This window comes from Aethina tumida, chromosome 3 (genome assembly GCF_024364675.1).
Source record: "Aethina tumida isolate Nest 87 chromosome 3, icAetTumi1.1, whole genome shotgun sequence".
Classification (NCBI taxonomy): domain Eukaryota; kingdom Metazoa; phylum Arthropoda; class Insecta; order Coleoptera; family Nitidulidae; genus Aethina; species Aethina tumida.
The window spans coordinates 17,868,616-17,887,094 of record NC_065437.1 but is presented as its reverse complement, the minus strand read 5'-3'; the positions used below and the strand labels follow the sequence as shown (position 1 = coordinate 17,887,094).

At 32.0% G+C, this 18,479-nt stretch overlaps 2 protein-coding genes across 6 annotated transcripts; one reads left to right on the top strand and one right to left on the bottom strand.

Moving 5' to 3' along the window:
* Positions 1 to 1,356: 1,356 nt before the first annotated feature.
* Positions 1,357 to 2,998, bottom strand: LOC109598752 (uncharacterized). Its single transcript, XM_020014675.2, has 3 exons — positions 2,625 to 2,998; positions 2,330 to 2,569; positions 1,357 to 1,963 (listed from the first exon to the last, which is right to left on the bottom strand). Exons 1-3 carry the CDS (start codon positions 2,727 to 2,729, stop codon positions 1,502 to 1,504), a joined length of 807 nt encoding a protein of 268 aa, XP_019870234.2. The 5' UTR covers positions 2,730 to 2,998; the 3' UTR covers positions 1,357 to 1,501.
* Positions 2,999 to 3,260: 262 nt separating this feature from the next.
* Positions 3,261 to 18,452, top strand: LOC109598758 (mitogen-activated protein kinase kinase kinase 15). Of its 5 annotated transcripts, none has more exons than XM_049965319.1 (17): positions 3,262 to 3,513; positions 3,568 to 3,773; positions 11,366 to 11,560; positions 11,613 to 11,764; positions 12,072 to 12,408; positions 12,468 to 12,618; positions 12,686 to 13,161; positions 13,230 to 13,408; positions 13,484 to 13,773; positions 13,884 to 14,228; positions 14,298 to 14,543; positions 14,713 to 14,851; positions 15,463 to 15,555; positions 15,943 to 16,005; positions 16,405 to 16,807; positions 16,860 to 17,141; positions 17,197 to 18,452. In XM_049965319.1, exons 1-17 carry the CDS (start codon positions 3,468 to 3,470, stop codon positions 17,518 to 17,520), a joined length of 3,927 nt encoding a protein of 1,308 aa, XP_049821276.1. In that variant the 5' UTR covers positions 3,262 to 3,467; the 3' UTR covers positions 17,521 to 18,452. The 5 variants fall into 5 exon arrangements, with proteins under 5 accessions (XP_049821277.1, XP_049821276.1, XP_049821275.1 ...); XM_049965318.1 differs by having other exon boundaries at positions 15,454 to 15,555; XM_049965320.1 differs by lacking the exon at positions 15,943 to 16,005 and having other exon boundaries at positions 3,261 to 3,513; positions 15,454 to 15,555.
* The last annotated feature ends 27 nt before the right edge of the window (positions 18,453 to 18,479 follow it).

Sequence of the window (18,479 nt, the reverse complement as noted above, 5' to 3'; positions counted from 1 at the left end):
TCTTGATGGGACAGATTAGTGAACCCTCCCTGTTGAGAATAAGCACTATTGGAGTCCTCTTGCAAATATACACTATTGGAATCATCTTGCCAATATTCACTGCACTGTTGTAGTGATCCAGTCATATAAACCTCTTGTAGAGGGCCATCAAAATTTCCTAACTTCTTCAACTTAGCCATACGGTTTTTAAACCATACCTTAATCTGATATGAGGTCAAACCAAAACGATTTGCCAAGTCATCCAAGACTTCGTTGGATGGTTTTTCGTTTGTGGAAAAAGTCGTTTCTAGTAAATCCAGCTGTTCTCTAGTAAATGTATGGCGTTTTCGCTTGTTTATACATACATCCGGACTCACATTATTATCAATAACGGTATGGCTTACAATCATGGACCTATTGTCTGTTTCTGAACGATCAAGTCCATTATATGTATCCATCTGATTGGTGGTGTGTATTAATTTAATTTTGAAAACTGTTGTTAGTTCAAGCTTTTACTTTGCTTCTTGCATGCTGCATCTATTTACCCGCCAATTTATTTAAAAAAATCTACCTGTTTTTTTAGGTATTCTATTAATCGAATTAACCAAATAATAAATTCGTTAAATCAAAAAAATCAAATGAATGAGCAATTGTAGTACATACTGTTAGCAATAATTAAACAAAATTATTAATATTAAGTTATTTATTTAATTTTAAAATTTTTGAACACACTTTAGCTTTTATAAAACGTTAAATTAGTAATGAAAATTTTGAGACTTATATAGTCCAGAATCTATTTGTCAAATAGTAAAAGAGATTGGTTCCGACATTTTGAAAGAATAAGGAACGTCGTACTATTTGGAGTGTTTATTTTGAGAAATTATAACAAAATTTAATAAATGTGGAATGTAGATTTCGCATATAAAAACATTCTAATAGACAGAAAGCATAACTTTACCATTGCACATTACATTTTTTAAACACAATTTATTTTTTTATTTTATCTTTAGTTATATATATATATACCAAATTTCACAAAAAATTATTCACATTCATAATTCTGTGGGAAAAATAAGAACTTTTTAGGAATTTATTTTTAGTAGTTTATGGATTATTGCGTTAAGAGAAAATTTTAAATTAATATTGGTCAAAATATTGGCGGCAAAAGAGTTGAAAATGTATGCAAAATAAGTACCTATTATCGGTTTACTTTTTGCCTCTCTATAAATTTCATTAATTAACATAAACATGATCTTATAGGCAAAGCATGGAGGTAGTGTTTTTCAAGATTTAAAACCATAATTTCTGCAAGATGTCAGTGGGAGGCTGTAGGTAGTAATCTATCAACGGAGCTCTGAAGGATCAAAAAAAGGTAAATAACAATTCTTCTTAGTTTATTGTTTCATCACAGAAACGCACCTTTTATACACATTAATATTATATTATTAACAATTAACAAAACTAGGCGGATCAGGCACATTAACAAGTAGTCTTGTGGATAATAAAATATGTACCAAAATGATTAATGAAGGTACTGCAGTTCTATGGGAGGTGTTGCAGAGCGGGGATCTGCTACAGGAGAAGCTATTTTAGTGTTGTTCGATGAACACGGTGAACTTGTATGACTCAAACGCGACTTTTCTAGCATTATACCATCTATCTGGTACATTATTTCTTGTCGCTCATGATCAGATAGCTTTCTTAATTTTTTAGCCAGAAGTTTTACGTAGAGATCGCATTCATCTTCGTTGTGTTCCATTTCATTTAATCTCGTGCTGGGAAAATTGTTTGACGCACTAGAAGTCTCCTTCATTTGCTTCCCGATTTCTTGAAGCTCTGGTTTAGACACAAGACGTCGATGACCTTGTACATCGCGTTTGATTGGTGACGAAATCTGTGGTGTAGATGTTTGTGTTGTTGGTGTACAATTTGATGTATTATCACTTATGGAGTCTACATCATCCCGAACCTGATTGTTTTGTACCTAAAATAAACAATTGTTAACAATTGAAGAAAGTCCAGTTGCCTTCTAATTTGTGTGGGAACTATCAGCACTAGCTCGAAATACCATAATTACAAAAGAAACTTGTTCTTTTGGCCTTAGTTGACAGCGATAATTTGCAGATGAATCAGTTTGAAACAGTTCTTTGCAGAAAAACATGAACTAAGATCGTATCAATTTGGCACTTCTTTCTCCTCTACCAGAACATGAAGAAAATTTACCCCGGGTATTCGTAGTAGATGGACCCTTTGCTTTAAGCGAACAAGACAAACCATGTCACGAATATACCAAAACGTATGTTTAATTAACCCTTACTGAGCTGTCGAAAGCTTTTATTAAATTACTTACATTGTCTTCTATTTTTATTGTGGGTTTACATTCGTAAATTCGTCCAAGAAATCCATTCATTATATCATAAAAAATCCACATTGGTTTATAAATGTCATCGGCACCGTCGCCTGATTTTATTGATGCTTTTTTTTTCTTTAAATGAGTTCGAAAGGTGGCCATCAGCGACTCTTTTTTCCTTTTAAGTTCCATAACTGAAACTCCCATTTCGCTGGAAATTCGGGACCAAGCTTGGTTTACCTGGAAAATATTAAACATAAATATAGGTTGTTTAGATGCTTGTTTTAAAACTTACCCTTGACTTGTCCTTATGATATTTCTTTGATGGGTCCCATATAATTGGTTCCCCCTGATACAATTCCAAAAAACGTATAATGGTATCGTTGTTCCAGATTGGCATTTTTATTATTTAGGTCGTGTAATTAACGTACTCACAAATGATGTAACAAACAAGCGCCAATGCTTTATTTATTTGATTTATCCTATTATCCCGATAACCAGACGAACGCCAACAAACTTGGCCGAACCGCGGCCAATTACGACAAACATCTGTGACGGCCGACGTTCGTCGAACTTTGCCAAATGTGCATGCCCGGCGGGAGATTTGCAAGTATATACAGAGAAATAACGTAGAAAGAGAAAAATTATCTTAAATATCTGTTACACACATTAAATAAAATAAAATAATGACTACGATGATCACCACTCGTGAAATTAAAAATATAGTGTAATTCTTAAAAAGTAACAATTAGACTGTGTAGCATGTACACGGGGTTGCCTATCATTATAATCTAGAAACATCGGGTAGAGTATTGAAATTGCAAGTGAAATTATAATTGTTGGTTTAAATTATCAATACAACGGGCTTATTTGATGATATGCACATTCAAATTGACCGATACAAATTGACCTCGACATCCGAACAGGCAAGAAATTGTAAGGTTATTTTCTTTTGTTGACAGCTGTCAGTTTAACGACGAATTGTATTTGGAATTATGCAAGTTTTCGGCGTTATTTATAGTTGCAACGCGTCGCGTGCTCTGAACGCAGAAATGCCTGTTTCAGCGTTATAAGGAATTTTAAACATATTACGACATTGTTTATTTATTGTGGTTGGACGTTTGTTTGTGTTAGGAATATGGTGCCTCCCAATCCCATTCCCACTGTCGTCGAACCCGACGCAGGTATTGTTTTTGTTATTTGTCATAGATGATTTCTAACCAACCAATATTTTTCAGAAAATAGAAGTGTCACAGACAGTGTTGGGTCACATTCAGATGTGACTGCCCACACCATTCACTCCAACATGTCTAGGCAGCACATGGAAGTTTGTTGTGTTATTGATATAAGTTTGCTGGACAAATACCTTAACAACCGAAAGAAAGCTCTGGAGGAGGTCAGACAAGCCTGTTTGCTTGTTGGTGCTAAGTTGAATCACATTCAGGTACCACATATTTTGTTGATTATTGTGTTTCTTTTTAATCTGTTAAAAAGGTGACCCAAGTCGCATTAGCGACGGAAAATAATCAGTCTTTCTAAAGGTTTATAATTTATGGTATCAAAATTAACATTTTATTAAACTGAATTTCATAAAGCTTCATAGCATTTAGGTTTGTGATTTATTACTACACATAAATATATACAGAGTGTGTGCTACAATATGTTATTGAATTGTTGAGAACAAATTTTTTATAACTTATTACATAAAAATACACAAATGAAATGCTAAAATTAAGATCTGTTGTCACAAATAAAATGCATATGCATTTATTATGGTTCTTAACTTTAAGATATTATTTTATGATAATCATAAAGTTGTTTACTAAATATGTCATATTTTTTAACAGTAACAATAATTATTTTATTTAATATATATCTACCATTTTTTTTTTCTTGCTTCTTAAGACCTATCAGTCAAAACTTTTGAGGAGACAATAAAAAAAATAAAAATCTCCAAACTTTTAAATATTATTAATATTGTGCATGTATAGCATGATATATTTGAAAAACAAAATCATTAGTATACCATAGATAAATGAAAATTTCATGTATAAACTTTTTGTGTAGTATTTACAATTAGCTAAACATAAATGACATTAAATGAAGTTTTGTTCTCAATAGTTCAAGACATTAAAGTGATATTTTTATAGTAGACACAATATATAAAAATAGTGACCAAGTGGTACAACTCAGCATTCTTTATTCAACTCTTTTTAAATTATAGAACATAAAATTACAAAAAAAGTATTAAATAATTTATTTTATGCATGAGTTATAATTTTTCCAATCTTCAAAATATAATATTTTTAAGTTCATAGTCAAGTTCTCATAAAAATATACCCTTTTATAATAAATAAATAATTGTGAATAGGCAGCCAGCCTCACATTCATGTTTAAGACATAAATATGACAGTGTATCATTGGGAAAATTATAGTATATTCAGAATTTTTAACAAAGCACCTTATGATGAATGAAAATATAACAAGAACATTTCTAAATATCATTTTACTTGTTAATGGTATACAATTTTATTTTTAAGTTATTACAATTAAACTTATTTTAATTATGTAAGTATTAGATTAACGTTTAATAAAATCACCATTAATTATAACTTTAGTTTATAGATATGTATAGAATGCATCTCTTATCCCATTGTAAGTTGGCTTATATGAATACCCCAGTTACGGATTTTGAATCACATAAATAATCCTATCACCCAGTAGAGTGACATTTAATATCCATATGTATTCCACGTTTATATAAAAAAATTCTAATAATAAGAACATTTTGATGAAAAGTTTACTAATCAAAAAGTAATTCCTTCAATGTATAAATTACTTGAAAATATGATATAATAAAAAGTTTGTAGAAATTAATAAAAGTCTAAATTTAGTTCTCTTTAAAAGAAACAGCCAAAGAAAACAAAAAGAAAAGTTATCAGTATATTCGATAATATGGAAGAAATGAATGTGAAAATATTTAAAAGTAGAATAATGTTACCGAAAGAATAAAAAGTGGATATAATGCCGCAATGATATATGTTGTGACTATATTTGACGATGTAACTGAAGCTTTTAAAAATACTTTTATACACATAAATGTTATAATATAACATATATGTGTATATTTCATTCCAAAACTACAACTTTCTTAAATCCACAACGAAATTTCGAATTTTTTGTAAAGTAAGTTCATTAGAACAGTATCTTTCATAAAACAGTATTTTTAAGCAATTAATTAATAAAATTTAGTTATAAATATTTTCGTACTTTTTCTGAAATGGTGTGCAATAGTAGACACCTCCACGCTACTGAAACTCGAATTCTTCGCGTTGAACAATATATGTTTTTTATAAACAAATTAATTATGAAAAGCTAATGTATATACACATGTACACTTTTGTCGAATTTAAGGGATTCTTTCATTAATTTCAGATGTATTTAAGAAACCAAGTATTATGAACATCCGTTTACCTATATGTCGTGTATTTATCAAAATATTTGTTTTAATTTATGAATTATCTCTATTGTCATAAAATATGGTAAATGTTATTTAAAACTATTATTAGAGCATTACATATTATATTGGCTATGTAAAACTATGTAAATTAAATTATAGTCTTGTATCTCGTTACAATACTACGTTTTGACAAAAAAGATGGTCAAACAAATGCAATTTGTTCTATATAAATTAATATTTTCTAGAACTTAACCAGGGAATGCAAGAGTTTGTCTCTACATAACGCTTAAAAAATGAGAGCAAAAATTTTGATGATTTGCTTCTTGAAATAGAAATATGAAGTCGACATAAGAAGAAAAAACATATTTCCCCTCTTCAATAATTTTGGATGTAATAAAAGGGTTGACAGATAACCTGACTAAAATTAAAGAAATTTAAAAAAATATTTTTGGGGTTACTATTGAAGCTTCTAATATAATTTTATCCACTTGTATGTTCCTAATAGACATACTGTAAATGAAGAATCTACATTTATGTGTTGAAGATTTATTCGAATTTAACTTATTTAATTTGTAGTTGTGTGTATTCTTCTGTTTATATTGCTAAGTTTATAATTAAAATTATTTACCATTTTAAAGAAATATACACAGCTATCTGATTTTTGTCTGTTATATCTTTTTGAGAAATTCGGACTAAATGTCTGCAAAAACAAATGTATACCAAATTTTCTCACAATTTTCCGTTGAATTTTTAGCAGTGTTGATTCATATTTTGTTGAGTAACCATACCAATTGATGTAATAAATTATAAACATCTTGAAATGAATATGTTGCTGGAAAATCTCATTATCTTTGAATTGAAACAAAAAAAATCGTGCAGTCTTTTTGCCCATGCCGTTTTGAAAGTTTTAAATAAACTAACGACAAACAAACAACCAACACAATCAGATATAGTAAAAACGCCCTTAAAAACGATATATAGCATTACTATATTTGAAAAAAGTCATATATAAAAGTAAACGATATAAAAACCGCGATCATTTCTGCAACAAATTAATATTTAGTAACTCGGGGATTCACGCGAGTTAGTAAATGCGTTATGTAGTATGAAAACAGTAACGGATGCACGGTTGCCATATGTTCAGATATTCTATTGACGCTTGAAATTTCCTGTGTTGTGAATCATTATTATCGCCAATAATACGAGAAGTAATTGGCAATGATGCGCTGCTCTTGCTTAAATATCGAGTCAACGTCTCATATTTCTCACTCACAGTGTTTGCGACCGAATAATTAAAAAATGGAGAAGATCACCGATAAACAAAATGAAATACTTGAAAACTTGCGTGAGTGCGAAGAAAATCTGGTGCGGCCATCGTCGCGGGAACAGGCGGTTACCTGTCAACAGTTTGTCAAGGATTTCGTGCAAAAATCCGACGAAATTCGAGACACCATAGTGGAAGCGAGTTCCAAAAATGCAACTCCGGCTACTGGCAGAAAGTTGGACACGCTATTTGACGATATGCGTAACCAACTCAATGGACAGAGGCAGAAGGCTAAGGCGTCGCTGAGAAATATGGACCCAAACGAACAGAATGAACTGCTGAAATTTTACGCCGGATTCTCCAATTTCTTTACGGAGTTGTTTCATTGGTTTAAAGATTTGGTGAACACCGTTGTCGAAGCGATCAAGAAAGGCTTAAGAATGGCCCAAAATTTTGTGAGATCCATCTTTAATGATATTGTAGAAAAAGTTGTAGACTTCTTTACAATGTAACAATATATTTATAATTGAATGTCTCGTATTTAATAAATAATGATTTAATTTGTATTTTTAATTTATTTCGTGTATTTTCCCAAAAATTAAAATATTTTATTTATAATACAGTTGTGTTTATGAATAATATTTTACTTGTTAGTGATATACAATTTTATTTTTCAAATTATATATAACTTTAGTTCATAGATATTTATAGAATGCACCTCTTATCCCATTGTAAGTTGGCTTATGTGAATACTCCAGTTATGGATTTTTATCTATTTAGTTTTATTGCACATAATCCCATCACTCAGTTTATATAAAAAATTAGTCATCCTGACAAAAAAATAAAAGCAATCTCTTACAATAAGAACATTTTGATAAAAAGTTTACCAAACAAAAACTAATTCCCTCTTCAATTTATAAATCATGTCAAAATATAAATAATAAAAAGTTTGTAGAAATTAATAAAGGACTAAATTTAGTTCTCTTTAAAAGAAACAGCCAAAGAAAACAAAAAGAAAAGTTCTCAGTATATTCGATAATATGGAAGAAATGAATGTGAAAATATTTAAACGCAGGAGAAGAAAAATATGAAACCAGAAGAACAGGAATAAGTGATAATTTTTCTTCTGGGATTCGGTTTTTTCGTGTATATAATAAATTGGTTAAAAATTCTTATGTATAACATTATCGAGAGAATAAAAAGGGGATATAATTCCGCAATGATATATGTTACGGCCATATTTGGCGATGTAAAAATACTTTTCTGGTTGATCACCCAGTAGAGTGTCATTTAGTATGCATATGTATTCCACGTTTATATAAAAAAAATCTAATAATAAGAACATTTTAATGAAAAGATTACCAATCAAAAAGTAATTCCCTCAATGTATAAATTACTTGAAAATATAATATAATAAAAAGTTTGTAGAAATTAATAAAAGTCTAAATTTAGTTCTTTTTAAAAGAAACAGCCAAAGAAAACAAAAAGAAAAGTTCTCAGTATATTCGATAATATGGAAGAAATGAATGTGAAAATATTTAAACGCAGAATAACGTTACCGAAAGAATAAAAAGTTGATATAATTCCGCAATGATATATGTTGTGACTATATTTGACGATGTAACTCAAGCTTTTAAAAATACTTTTATACACATAAATGTTATAATATAACGAATATTGTATATTTTATTCCAAAACTAATTTTTTTTTAATCCACAACGAAATTTCGATTTTTTTTTAAGTAATTTCATTAGTTAATTAATTAATTAATAAAATTTAATTATAAATATTTTTGTATTTTTTCTGAAATGTTGTGCAATAGTGGACACACCCCCAAGCTACCAAAACTGGACGTTTTTGTTTGAACGACGTATACAAAGTGATATGCATATTTTTTTATCGAGTTCTTCGTGTTGAACAAATTTGAACAATACGTGCTTTTTAAATATTAAACAAATTAATTATGAAAAGCTAATATATACACACATGAACACTTTTGTCGATTTTAAAGGATTCTTTCATTAATTTCAGATACATTTAAGAAACTAAGTGTTAAAATAATATTTATTTTAATTTATGAATTATCTCTAGTATCATAAAATAAACTATTATTTAAAACTATTATTAGAGCATTACACATATGTAATGTAATATAATAATATTGGCTATGTACAACTCTCAATATGTAATGATGTACATTCCGTTTTGACGGAAAAGTTCAAACAAATACTTCTATACAGGGTGTTTCATAACCTATCTGAAATGTTTTAATCCGATATGCATTTCTAAATAATAAGACGATTTCTTAAAAAAAATTCTAATAAAAGTCCAACAGAAGACGGGAGAAAAAATGTTTTTTGATAAACCTTATACTTCTGTTTATATCAGTAATAATACAATTTAAAAGAAATATATACAGCTATCTGATTTTTCTCTGTTATATAAAATCATTTTTATACAAAGAATATCACACACTTTTTGAAAAATTCGGACTCAATACGTGCAAAAACAAATGTATACAAAATTTTCTCAAAATTTTCCTGTTGAATTTTTAGCAGTAGTGATTCATTTTTAAGTGAGTAACAATCTCAATTAACGTAACAATTTATAAACATATTGACATGAATGTTACCGGAAAACCGCATTATCTTACAATATATTCATATACATATATATAGTTCATCTATTTAAATATTATTATATTATATAAGATTTATAGATTTATATTTCAAATGACAATATACTTAATTTAGATGAAATTGGAACCAAAGGGGTAAACCCAGACACATTTATATACAAGGTAACATCCAAAAACACCGCACAAATAGATTTTTCACACAACAGATAGTTGATATTTCTAAGCCCTTCAAACTAAGCTAATATAGCTTAGCTATAATTAAACCCATACCAATTTGAACAAATTTGAGGATGACACTCTCAGTTAGGGGATTGAAGGTTTCACTATACTTTTTGCGGCAAAAGTTGTCCTCATGATGTGACGTGTTTTTGAATTTTAATGAAAATACGTACGTTTTACATGGGCACCCTGTATCATAGAAATGTTTAATGACTTTTTAACAAATATTTTAATACATGAAAATTTATTTAATAAACTAAAATTATAATATAAAACGTTGCTTATTGATACAGAAGTAATAGTTTTAAATATTGGTTGAAATTATGTCACTAAATATTTATTTTAATTCGTCACATTTGTGTCTATATGAAATTACTGTTGAATCGATGCGATTCGATTTCAATGGATCTTAATAGAATTGGTCACTACAGATAGTATAACCGAAAACATAAAGACCCTGTTTGCTCAGAGCCCAAAATTGATTATCATAAGTTAATTATCAGTTCTGCCTCCCCCTTTTCGCTGTAACATTCAACGTCAGTGTGAATAATTTCAGAAGTTTCATCGTTTTGTCCATATGATTAATGATTACTTAATATACAATATCCTGATTCGTTTATCAATTAGTATAAACCAACTTACTGTTTACCACTAAATTACGATTATTCACACTTTGTAGTGATAATATTGTGGTTTAATAACAATAAAATAAAGAGCGTGTGCTACTTCTACCCATCTGTCAGTAGTCTCCCAGAACAGTCATGGATACGTCTTGGGAAGTGATCACAACCGACATGATATACAATGAGAAGGACAAATTACTAAACGACTTGCAGAATCACATAACCATCATACAACAGTTTCCCCATAAATCCAAATTAGCACCGTTATCCGGATTCCTGTCGGCAGTAACGTCCCATTCTGATGAAGTGAACCAAATCGTGAAAGAAACGGATAAAAAAACAACAAGGGCTAATAAACGGAAGATGGACAAATTATTCGACAACATGCAAAAAACGTTAAACCAACAGAAGAAAGTCGCGTTACGTGCCTTAGAAGACATGACTACGCCTGAACAGGAGGAATTCTTGCGGTTCTTCGCCAGTTTTGCCACGTTCTTCACAGAGTTGTTCCTATGGATGCGAGGGTTAGTGCAGCAGATTGTGGCCTGTATCAAAAAGGGGCTGAAAGTGACTTACGAACGTCTTAAAGATATATTCAGTGACATGACTAATTATATTAAAACTTTGTTTAAAGTGTAAAAGATAATACATTTGTATATAAAAAACGATATAATTATGTAAAAATATTTTAGTAAATATTATTTATTTGAATATTTATTTTATTTAATAACAGAATCCCAACTCCTAAACAAATATCATTACCCATAGTTACTGTTTAAATATGAAAATTTATAATTTGATTACATAGTAAAGACTTTATTCATTATTTCAGTTTGACAAATTGGATTTTGGAGAAGCGAACGTTGTGAGCACATTTTACAACGCTGATGTGGTGGTTATAGACATGTCTTTGGTAGCCCAACAACATACATTATTTTATCATTTGGGCGTAAGGGAGAGCTTTAATATGAAGCAAAACATACTCATCTATAACGATGTGGACTCTGAGGTCACTCTCAGATTGAAGGTAGTTGTATTACTGATATTTAGAAATTGTGTTAATACAAAGACTATTTCAGCTGTCGTGCTGTAGTTATCCATTTATTTCGTACACCTTAAATGACGACCAAAGCTGTATGACCACAAATCCTAGCGGAAGAGGCGAGGATCCAATTGAAGTATTCCACCAAAGACTGAAGAAAATCTTACAGGACGTCGAAATTCAAAGCAAGTACGTCCGATATTTTTCAAGCATTATAAAAAAGTTTTCAAAACATTGTAAATCCCATCCTAATATTTAATTGTTAATTTAATTTAATTTTGAGTGACAATCTTATCTAAACATCTAGACAAAGAACCTAAATATATAAACTTAAATTTAAATACTTTCCTTTAGTTAAATTGAAAATGGGTGTGAAGAAAGTTACTTTTAAATCTACTATATCTACTCCCAAATGTCGGAAACTTCCCTGGTTTGAACAATCACTATTTGCAAAAATATAAATAAATTTTCGATTGTCTGTTACTTTCAATTACAGGGAACACATTAAGGAAAAATTTACATCGGACCTAAAAAAACTGGTGGAACAAAAGAAGGGCCCCGAATTGCGAGAAGCGCTCCGTAACATCAGAAAAAGGCTCGATGATCCGAACGTGCTTAGCGGCGAGGTTGTCCTCAATATGTTATTCGCGTATCGTGACGTCCAGGACTACGATTCTATGATCCATCTTGTCGAGGATCTAAAGACGGTGCCGTCATCGAAAAAATACATCAATTCGTATATATTGCATTGGTATGCGTTCGCCTTGAATCGCAGGAAGGAGAAAGGCGACTGTGAAAAAGCGCTCGAAGTTTGCCTCAATGCTCTCGAAAAGGTGCTCTATTATTATTACTCATACGTTAATATTTTTTAACTAATTTTATACTATTTTAGCAAGAAAATCATTTTCCGGATATGTTATGTCTGTGCGGTAGAATCTACAAAGATAAATTCATTGAGTCGGATCATAAAGACACAGTAAGCCTTAATCAGGCCATCCATTGGTACAGAAGAGGATTTGACGTGCAGTCTAACGAATATGCAGGTAAATTTCAAGGACTCCCAAAACATAGTAATGAGCAACTCCATTAAACTTTGTTTCTGGATTTCAGGAATTAATCTTGCAACCCTCCTTGTCATTGCGGGCGAGGATTTCAGTAAATCCGAGGAGTTACGCACAATCGGAATGGTTTTGAACAACTTGATCGGTAAGAAGGGTTCTTTGGAGTCTTTGACGGATTACTGGGATATTGCGACATTTTTCGAAATCTCCGTCCTTGGCCAACACTACGCCAAGGCTATTCAAGCTGCGGAACGTATGTTTAAACTGAAACCACCCGATTGGTATTTGAAATCGACAATTGGAAACATACAGTTGATCGAGAAGTTCCGCAGAAAGAAGGACGCGGAAGTTACGCCCGAAGAGCAAATTTTCGATATATACATGGAATTCTTTCTGGAGGCGACTAAACCGAAAGAGGACAATGACACACGCTTTCGATTTCCGGTATTGATAATGGAACCCAGCAAAGAGTTCATCACCAGTTACGTGTGTGTGAATTTGGACGCAGAACCCAAGAATCTTAGGGTAATTTGATTATACAATAAAAGGTAAAATGCTACAAAAGGAAACTCATGTGTACTTCTACTTCCTAGATCACGAATATTTGCAAGAAGAGTCTGCAAGGGCAATGCACTCAAATCCATGATTGGGAGTTTAGCGCAAACAACATTAGAAGCGTGAGTTTTTACAAGCGAGACGAACGTTGCTTGTTACTCTATGTGCACCACAATTCGGACGACTTCCAAATCTATTTCCCATCAATGATTTGCAGGTAATTATAAAATATGACGTAATTTTAAATTTCTAACCAGGCTTATTTTTATAATAAATATTTTCTTTTATTTAGATCTCGATTCTACGATTTGATCCGCGAACTGACAAACCAGCCGGAAGGTTTGACTGAGCCGGAACCTCCAAAGGAAATACGTTACGAGTATGAAAAAGACGAAAATGGTAAAAAGATAATATTAGGCAAGGGCACTTACGGTATTGTGTACGCTGCCAGAGATCTTGACAAACAAATACGGATAGCCGTTAAAGAAATACCCGAAAAGGATCTCGGAGCCGTGCAACCGTTTCATGAAGAGATACAACTGCACTCATTTCTGAGGCATAAAAATATTGTGCAGTATTTAGGTACGCATTTATAAAAAGGAACAATTCTCACATAAAATTGTGTACAATTATTTTATTATAATTCATGTGTTGTCAATAAACTCTGAAATATATATTTCCGATTACTCTAGGTTCAATCTCCGAAGAAAACTACTTCAAAATTTTCATGGAACAAGTTCCTGGCGGCTCGTTGAGTGCCCTGCTGCGCTCCAAATGGGGCCCGTTGAAGAAAAATGAGCACACCATCGCCCATTACACTAAACAGATTCTTGAAGGACTGCGATATCTCCACGAACAAAAAATTGTTCACAGAGACATTAAAGGCGACAACGTTCTAGTCAACACTTACAATGGTGTCCTAAAAATATCCGATTTTGGTACGTCAAAACGCCTTGCGGGATTGAGTCCCAACACCGAGACATTCGCCGGCACATTGCAGTACATGGCACCTGAAGTCATTGACAAAGGGCAGAGAGGTCAGTAAACACTAGATAAGGCAAGATAAGCATCTGTGATGCACAATTTACTGTTTACATTTGTACTAGGCTATGGAGCTCCCGCTGATATTTGGTCTTTGGGATGTACAGTGGTTGAAATGGCCACCGGGAAACCACCATTCATCGAATTAGGATCGCCTCAAGCAGCTGTTTTTAAAGTCGGCATGTACAAACAACCGCCTCAAGTACCTGAAGAACTCTCCGACAGAGCGAAAAGTTTCATCAAGCGCTGCTTTGAGCCAGATCCGGACAAAAGAGCAACGGCTAGTGAACTGCTGGAAGATCCATTCTTGGGTAATTAAGTTTCTGTTTTTTTTCAGTTTTTAGTTGTAATGTTGTTTTAAATTATTAATCCTCTTAATTTTTAAGTAGTTTATTATCTAATTGACTCGAGGGATCAATCTGAGAATGGGTTGGACTGACAGTCATTTTTATATTATTTTCCATTTCACGGTCCTTTCAGGTGTTGATCGCAAGAAGAGCATCCGTCTAAACCCGGAGCTGAGTCGAAGCGTTTCAGTCCCCTACGAAAAGGTAGCTACACGAACAATCACTGGTCGCTCCAGCGCTCCAAACCAGACTCCTACCACGCCGGATTCCGAGTAAGTGTATCACGCATGCACATTTTTTTAACAGTTGTTGATTTACGTCGATCAAAAACTATTTTGGAATAAAAAAAACACGATAGCTGGAAGTGAAATTGCGGTTAAAGATGATCGGGGTGTTGTTTGTAAGCCGAGAAGGCTAACGTGTCTTTGGTATACAAGTGCTTGTCACGAATCCCTAGTGTTGCAATTTTATGGTTAACGGCGGACTCATTTTTGTTTACTGTTTGCAATGGCGTCGAAGATTGATTGGATTGATGTCGTCGTCACGTTGATAAATATACTAAATGGTTTTCGGGACGTGAAATTTTTACTTAACGGTTTATATGTGGATAGAAGAACAGAAATATGTTTGATAAATTAAGTAGTGTTGTTGCTAGTTCTGATTTAAATTCAAATATGTATAGAGTAAGGTAAATAAATAAACACCTGAATAAAAAATGCATAATTTCATTCTAAATATTATTATATTCATAAATATTTTATTTTTAAAGTATATAATTAAACATTTAGTAAATTCTACAAGTCTTGTGATAATTTTTTGGATTTATATGGAATAATAAACACAATAAAATATATACATAAAAGTTATTGTTCAGGGCTTTCAGTCGAAAAGTATCCAGTCATTATCATGGTGTTCTTCCCCATAGACCGGGTCGTTCCAGTGCTCCCGGTCAGTCTCCCTCAACACCTGAGTATGAGTAAGTGGCGATTTGGAAAACTCATTGACATGATTAACAAAATAGTTTGATTTACATCAATATTGTGTGAAATGAGTTTCTAACGTGTAGTTGTCACTAAAACTGGATTTTGCGTTAGTTTGTGTAATGTAGTTTTTGTAGTTTATTAATTTTAGTTGAAACTACAAACGAATATGTCAAACATTGATTGATTTTGTACAGAAAAAATTATATATTAAAAATATTATCAATATATATTACAGAAACATTTTTTCAATCAATCGTTCGACGCTAAAATTCAAAGTGAATTTTGATTTTAGTTATTATCCCCAAAATTAACATTATGGTTTCCTTTGATTGTTCCTGTGCTGTATTGCTTGTGGTGGTAACTGTTACGTTAACTTCCAGCTCTCAAACTCGAGGCAATGCGTTACCCCCCATCCAAATGCCTACTTCAAACACTTACAACAGGTAAAAAGTTAATTATTACAACTGTAGTTGTTACTTGAAACTGCTGTTTGCACAATATTTCATGTTTAGGTGTTTCACCTTGTGGGTAATGTGAATAACAAAAAAATATTAATTTGAGGGACAATTCGTAGAAATGGGAATCATTATTATAAAATACACCATTTTTCATAGAATAATTACTATTAAATTATTAATTGGGCTTTAATACCTATACAACACTAACAAATATTCCTATTTCAACTGAATTACTTAATCGTGCATGAAGGAAAAACATTTAATTTCTTTAGAACTTTTAAAAAGATTTTAAAAAATGATGATATTGCATTGTGGCACAAAAGTGGCAATTAAGTATCATGTGTACTATTTCCAATTTTTAACGTATAGTTACAATTTGAATAGTCTTATCAATACTCCTTCCCTGGATTTGGACGAGTCTCAAGACCTACCCGAACGACGTAATTCCCAGGGAGCGCTCATGTCTCCCGAAGCGGACGCCGCCAGCGAAACCGACGGCTTCTACCATCTTAAAAAGGACTCCCAACGACGCCAAACTCTAACCAAAGTCCTCAGCAACGACGGCGCCAAGATATGTGAGGTCTGGATGAAGAAGGTCAGGGAGAAGTCAGTGGGAGAGACTGTAATCACGGCACAGCATTTGCAAAAGTTGATGGATGGACTGCGGGCGTATCTGACGGACTCTAGACTTTGCGTTGTGGAGAACACTGTCAAACTTCTTAAAGAAGAGCTGGAGTTTGACGGCGGTGCAATTAATCAACTGCAATTCGCTATTTATCAATTTCAGGTAGTATAAAATGGTATAAAATTGTATACGTTAATTAATTATGTTTATTAAGGAATCTGTAAATGAAGTCTTACGCCGACAACAAATTAAACCACATTGGATGTTCGCCCTTGATAATTTAATACGTTCTTGCGTAATGGCTGCTATAGAAGTGTTGTCGCCCGAATTAGGTCAGAATTTGGCTAACCACAGCTCACCAAGTACCGTCAATTCAGAAAAATCTGTTAAGAGCAACGAGAGCTTCGATTGTCGCGATCAGATGCTTTTGTCCAGAGCAGAATTAGTAAAACTGGAACAGGAATACACCGACCTTATTAAACGATATAGCGAAATGGTAATAATATAAGTTTTTTATTATACAATATTCACTCATAATCATTATATTTCAGATGAGGCGTCAACTGGAGATCTATCCGGAAAATCGAGATACCCATTTGTCTACATCCAGAGACTCGGAAGATCCTGTAGTTTCAGAAGATCCTCGATTGGGCAGTTGGTTGCAAGGGTTGGGCATTCACGAGAGGGAACGAAAACTTATATTATCCGAAGGTTACACCTTAGAAGAGGTTCTGTTTCAAATTGACAGAGATGACTTGAGGAGGATTAGACTGAAGGGAGCGTCCGAATTGAGAATTTGGCGGGCAATACTACAACACCGTCAAAATAACGTTCTCTGCAATGGCGATGCGGATGCCCCGGTAGGGACGGTTTAATTTGAAGCTGTTTTTATGTAGACGACTTGCTCAATGTGAATTTCTGATTTGTGGAATTTCATCATTTTGCAGACGAGTAAAGAGACGGGATAAATTCTTTCTAATAGTCATACACTAACAACTAAATCCCTACGATATAATTTTACATCCGCTTTGTTAATTCATTATAGTTCCTATAATAATAAATTTAAAAAGCAGCTTGGGAAGACTGTCTTCCGTTCTTAGCGATTACGACAAAGCTTTTTAAATGTATTTATTTTTATATTAGAAGTACTTAAGCTTAGCAAACCTGTCGACCGGAACTTCATTCATTGTGAGAATATTTGCAGAATAATGCAATTTGAACTAATCTGTGATTTTAATAATTTGAAATTATATAAACTGCTCGTGCAATATTTATATTTAATTTATGAGTCTATTCTTTATTTTCTTTTATTCCAAAATTGATGTTTTAAGTTTTCAGTTTTAACGACGTTTCTTTTTTTAATTAATTTTTAATTAACTCGAGTTGACATCTTGATTTTATTAATACATTTTTTCATAAATCTGAGATTATTTTTTTATAATAGCTCGCATTAATTGATGTAATCTTATGAATAGAAATAGTCTTATTTTAATTTCCACTAGCAGTCTCGTAGTGTCTTAATTTTACAGTGCCTTGTAAACACGCTTCAAACTGGTGCCTTAAATTTTCATTCTTTTATTTTATTGATATTGAGATATTATCTCAAATCGAATTTATGGTTTATTTATATTAAATGAAATTGTAATTTGTCCTTAAAAGGCGTAGTTATTGTTGTATATGAATATTTTATATATGTTAAAATTTCTCATGTATATTTTGTAACATGTTGCCGGTGAAACATCACTTATAATAAAGGCTGGTAGAGAGAAGCATATTTTATTATCAATAAACACTTTAATCAAATAAATTGGTGTGTATTTTCATTCATATAAAC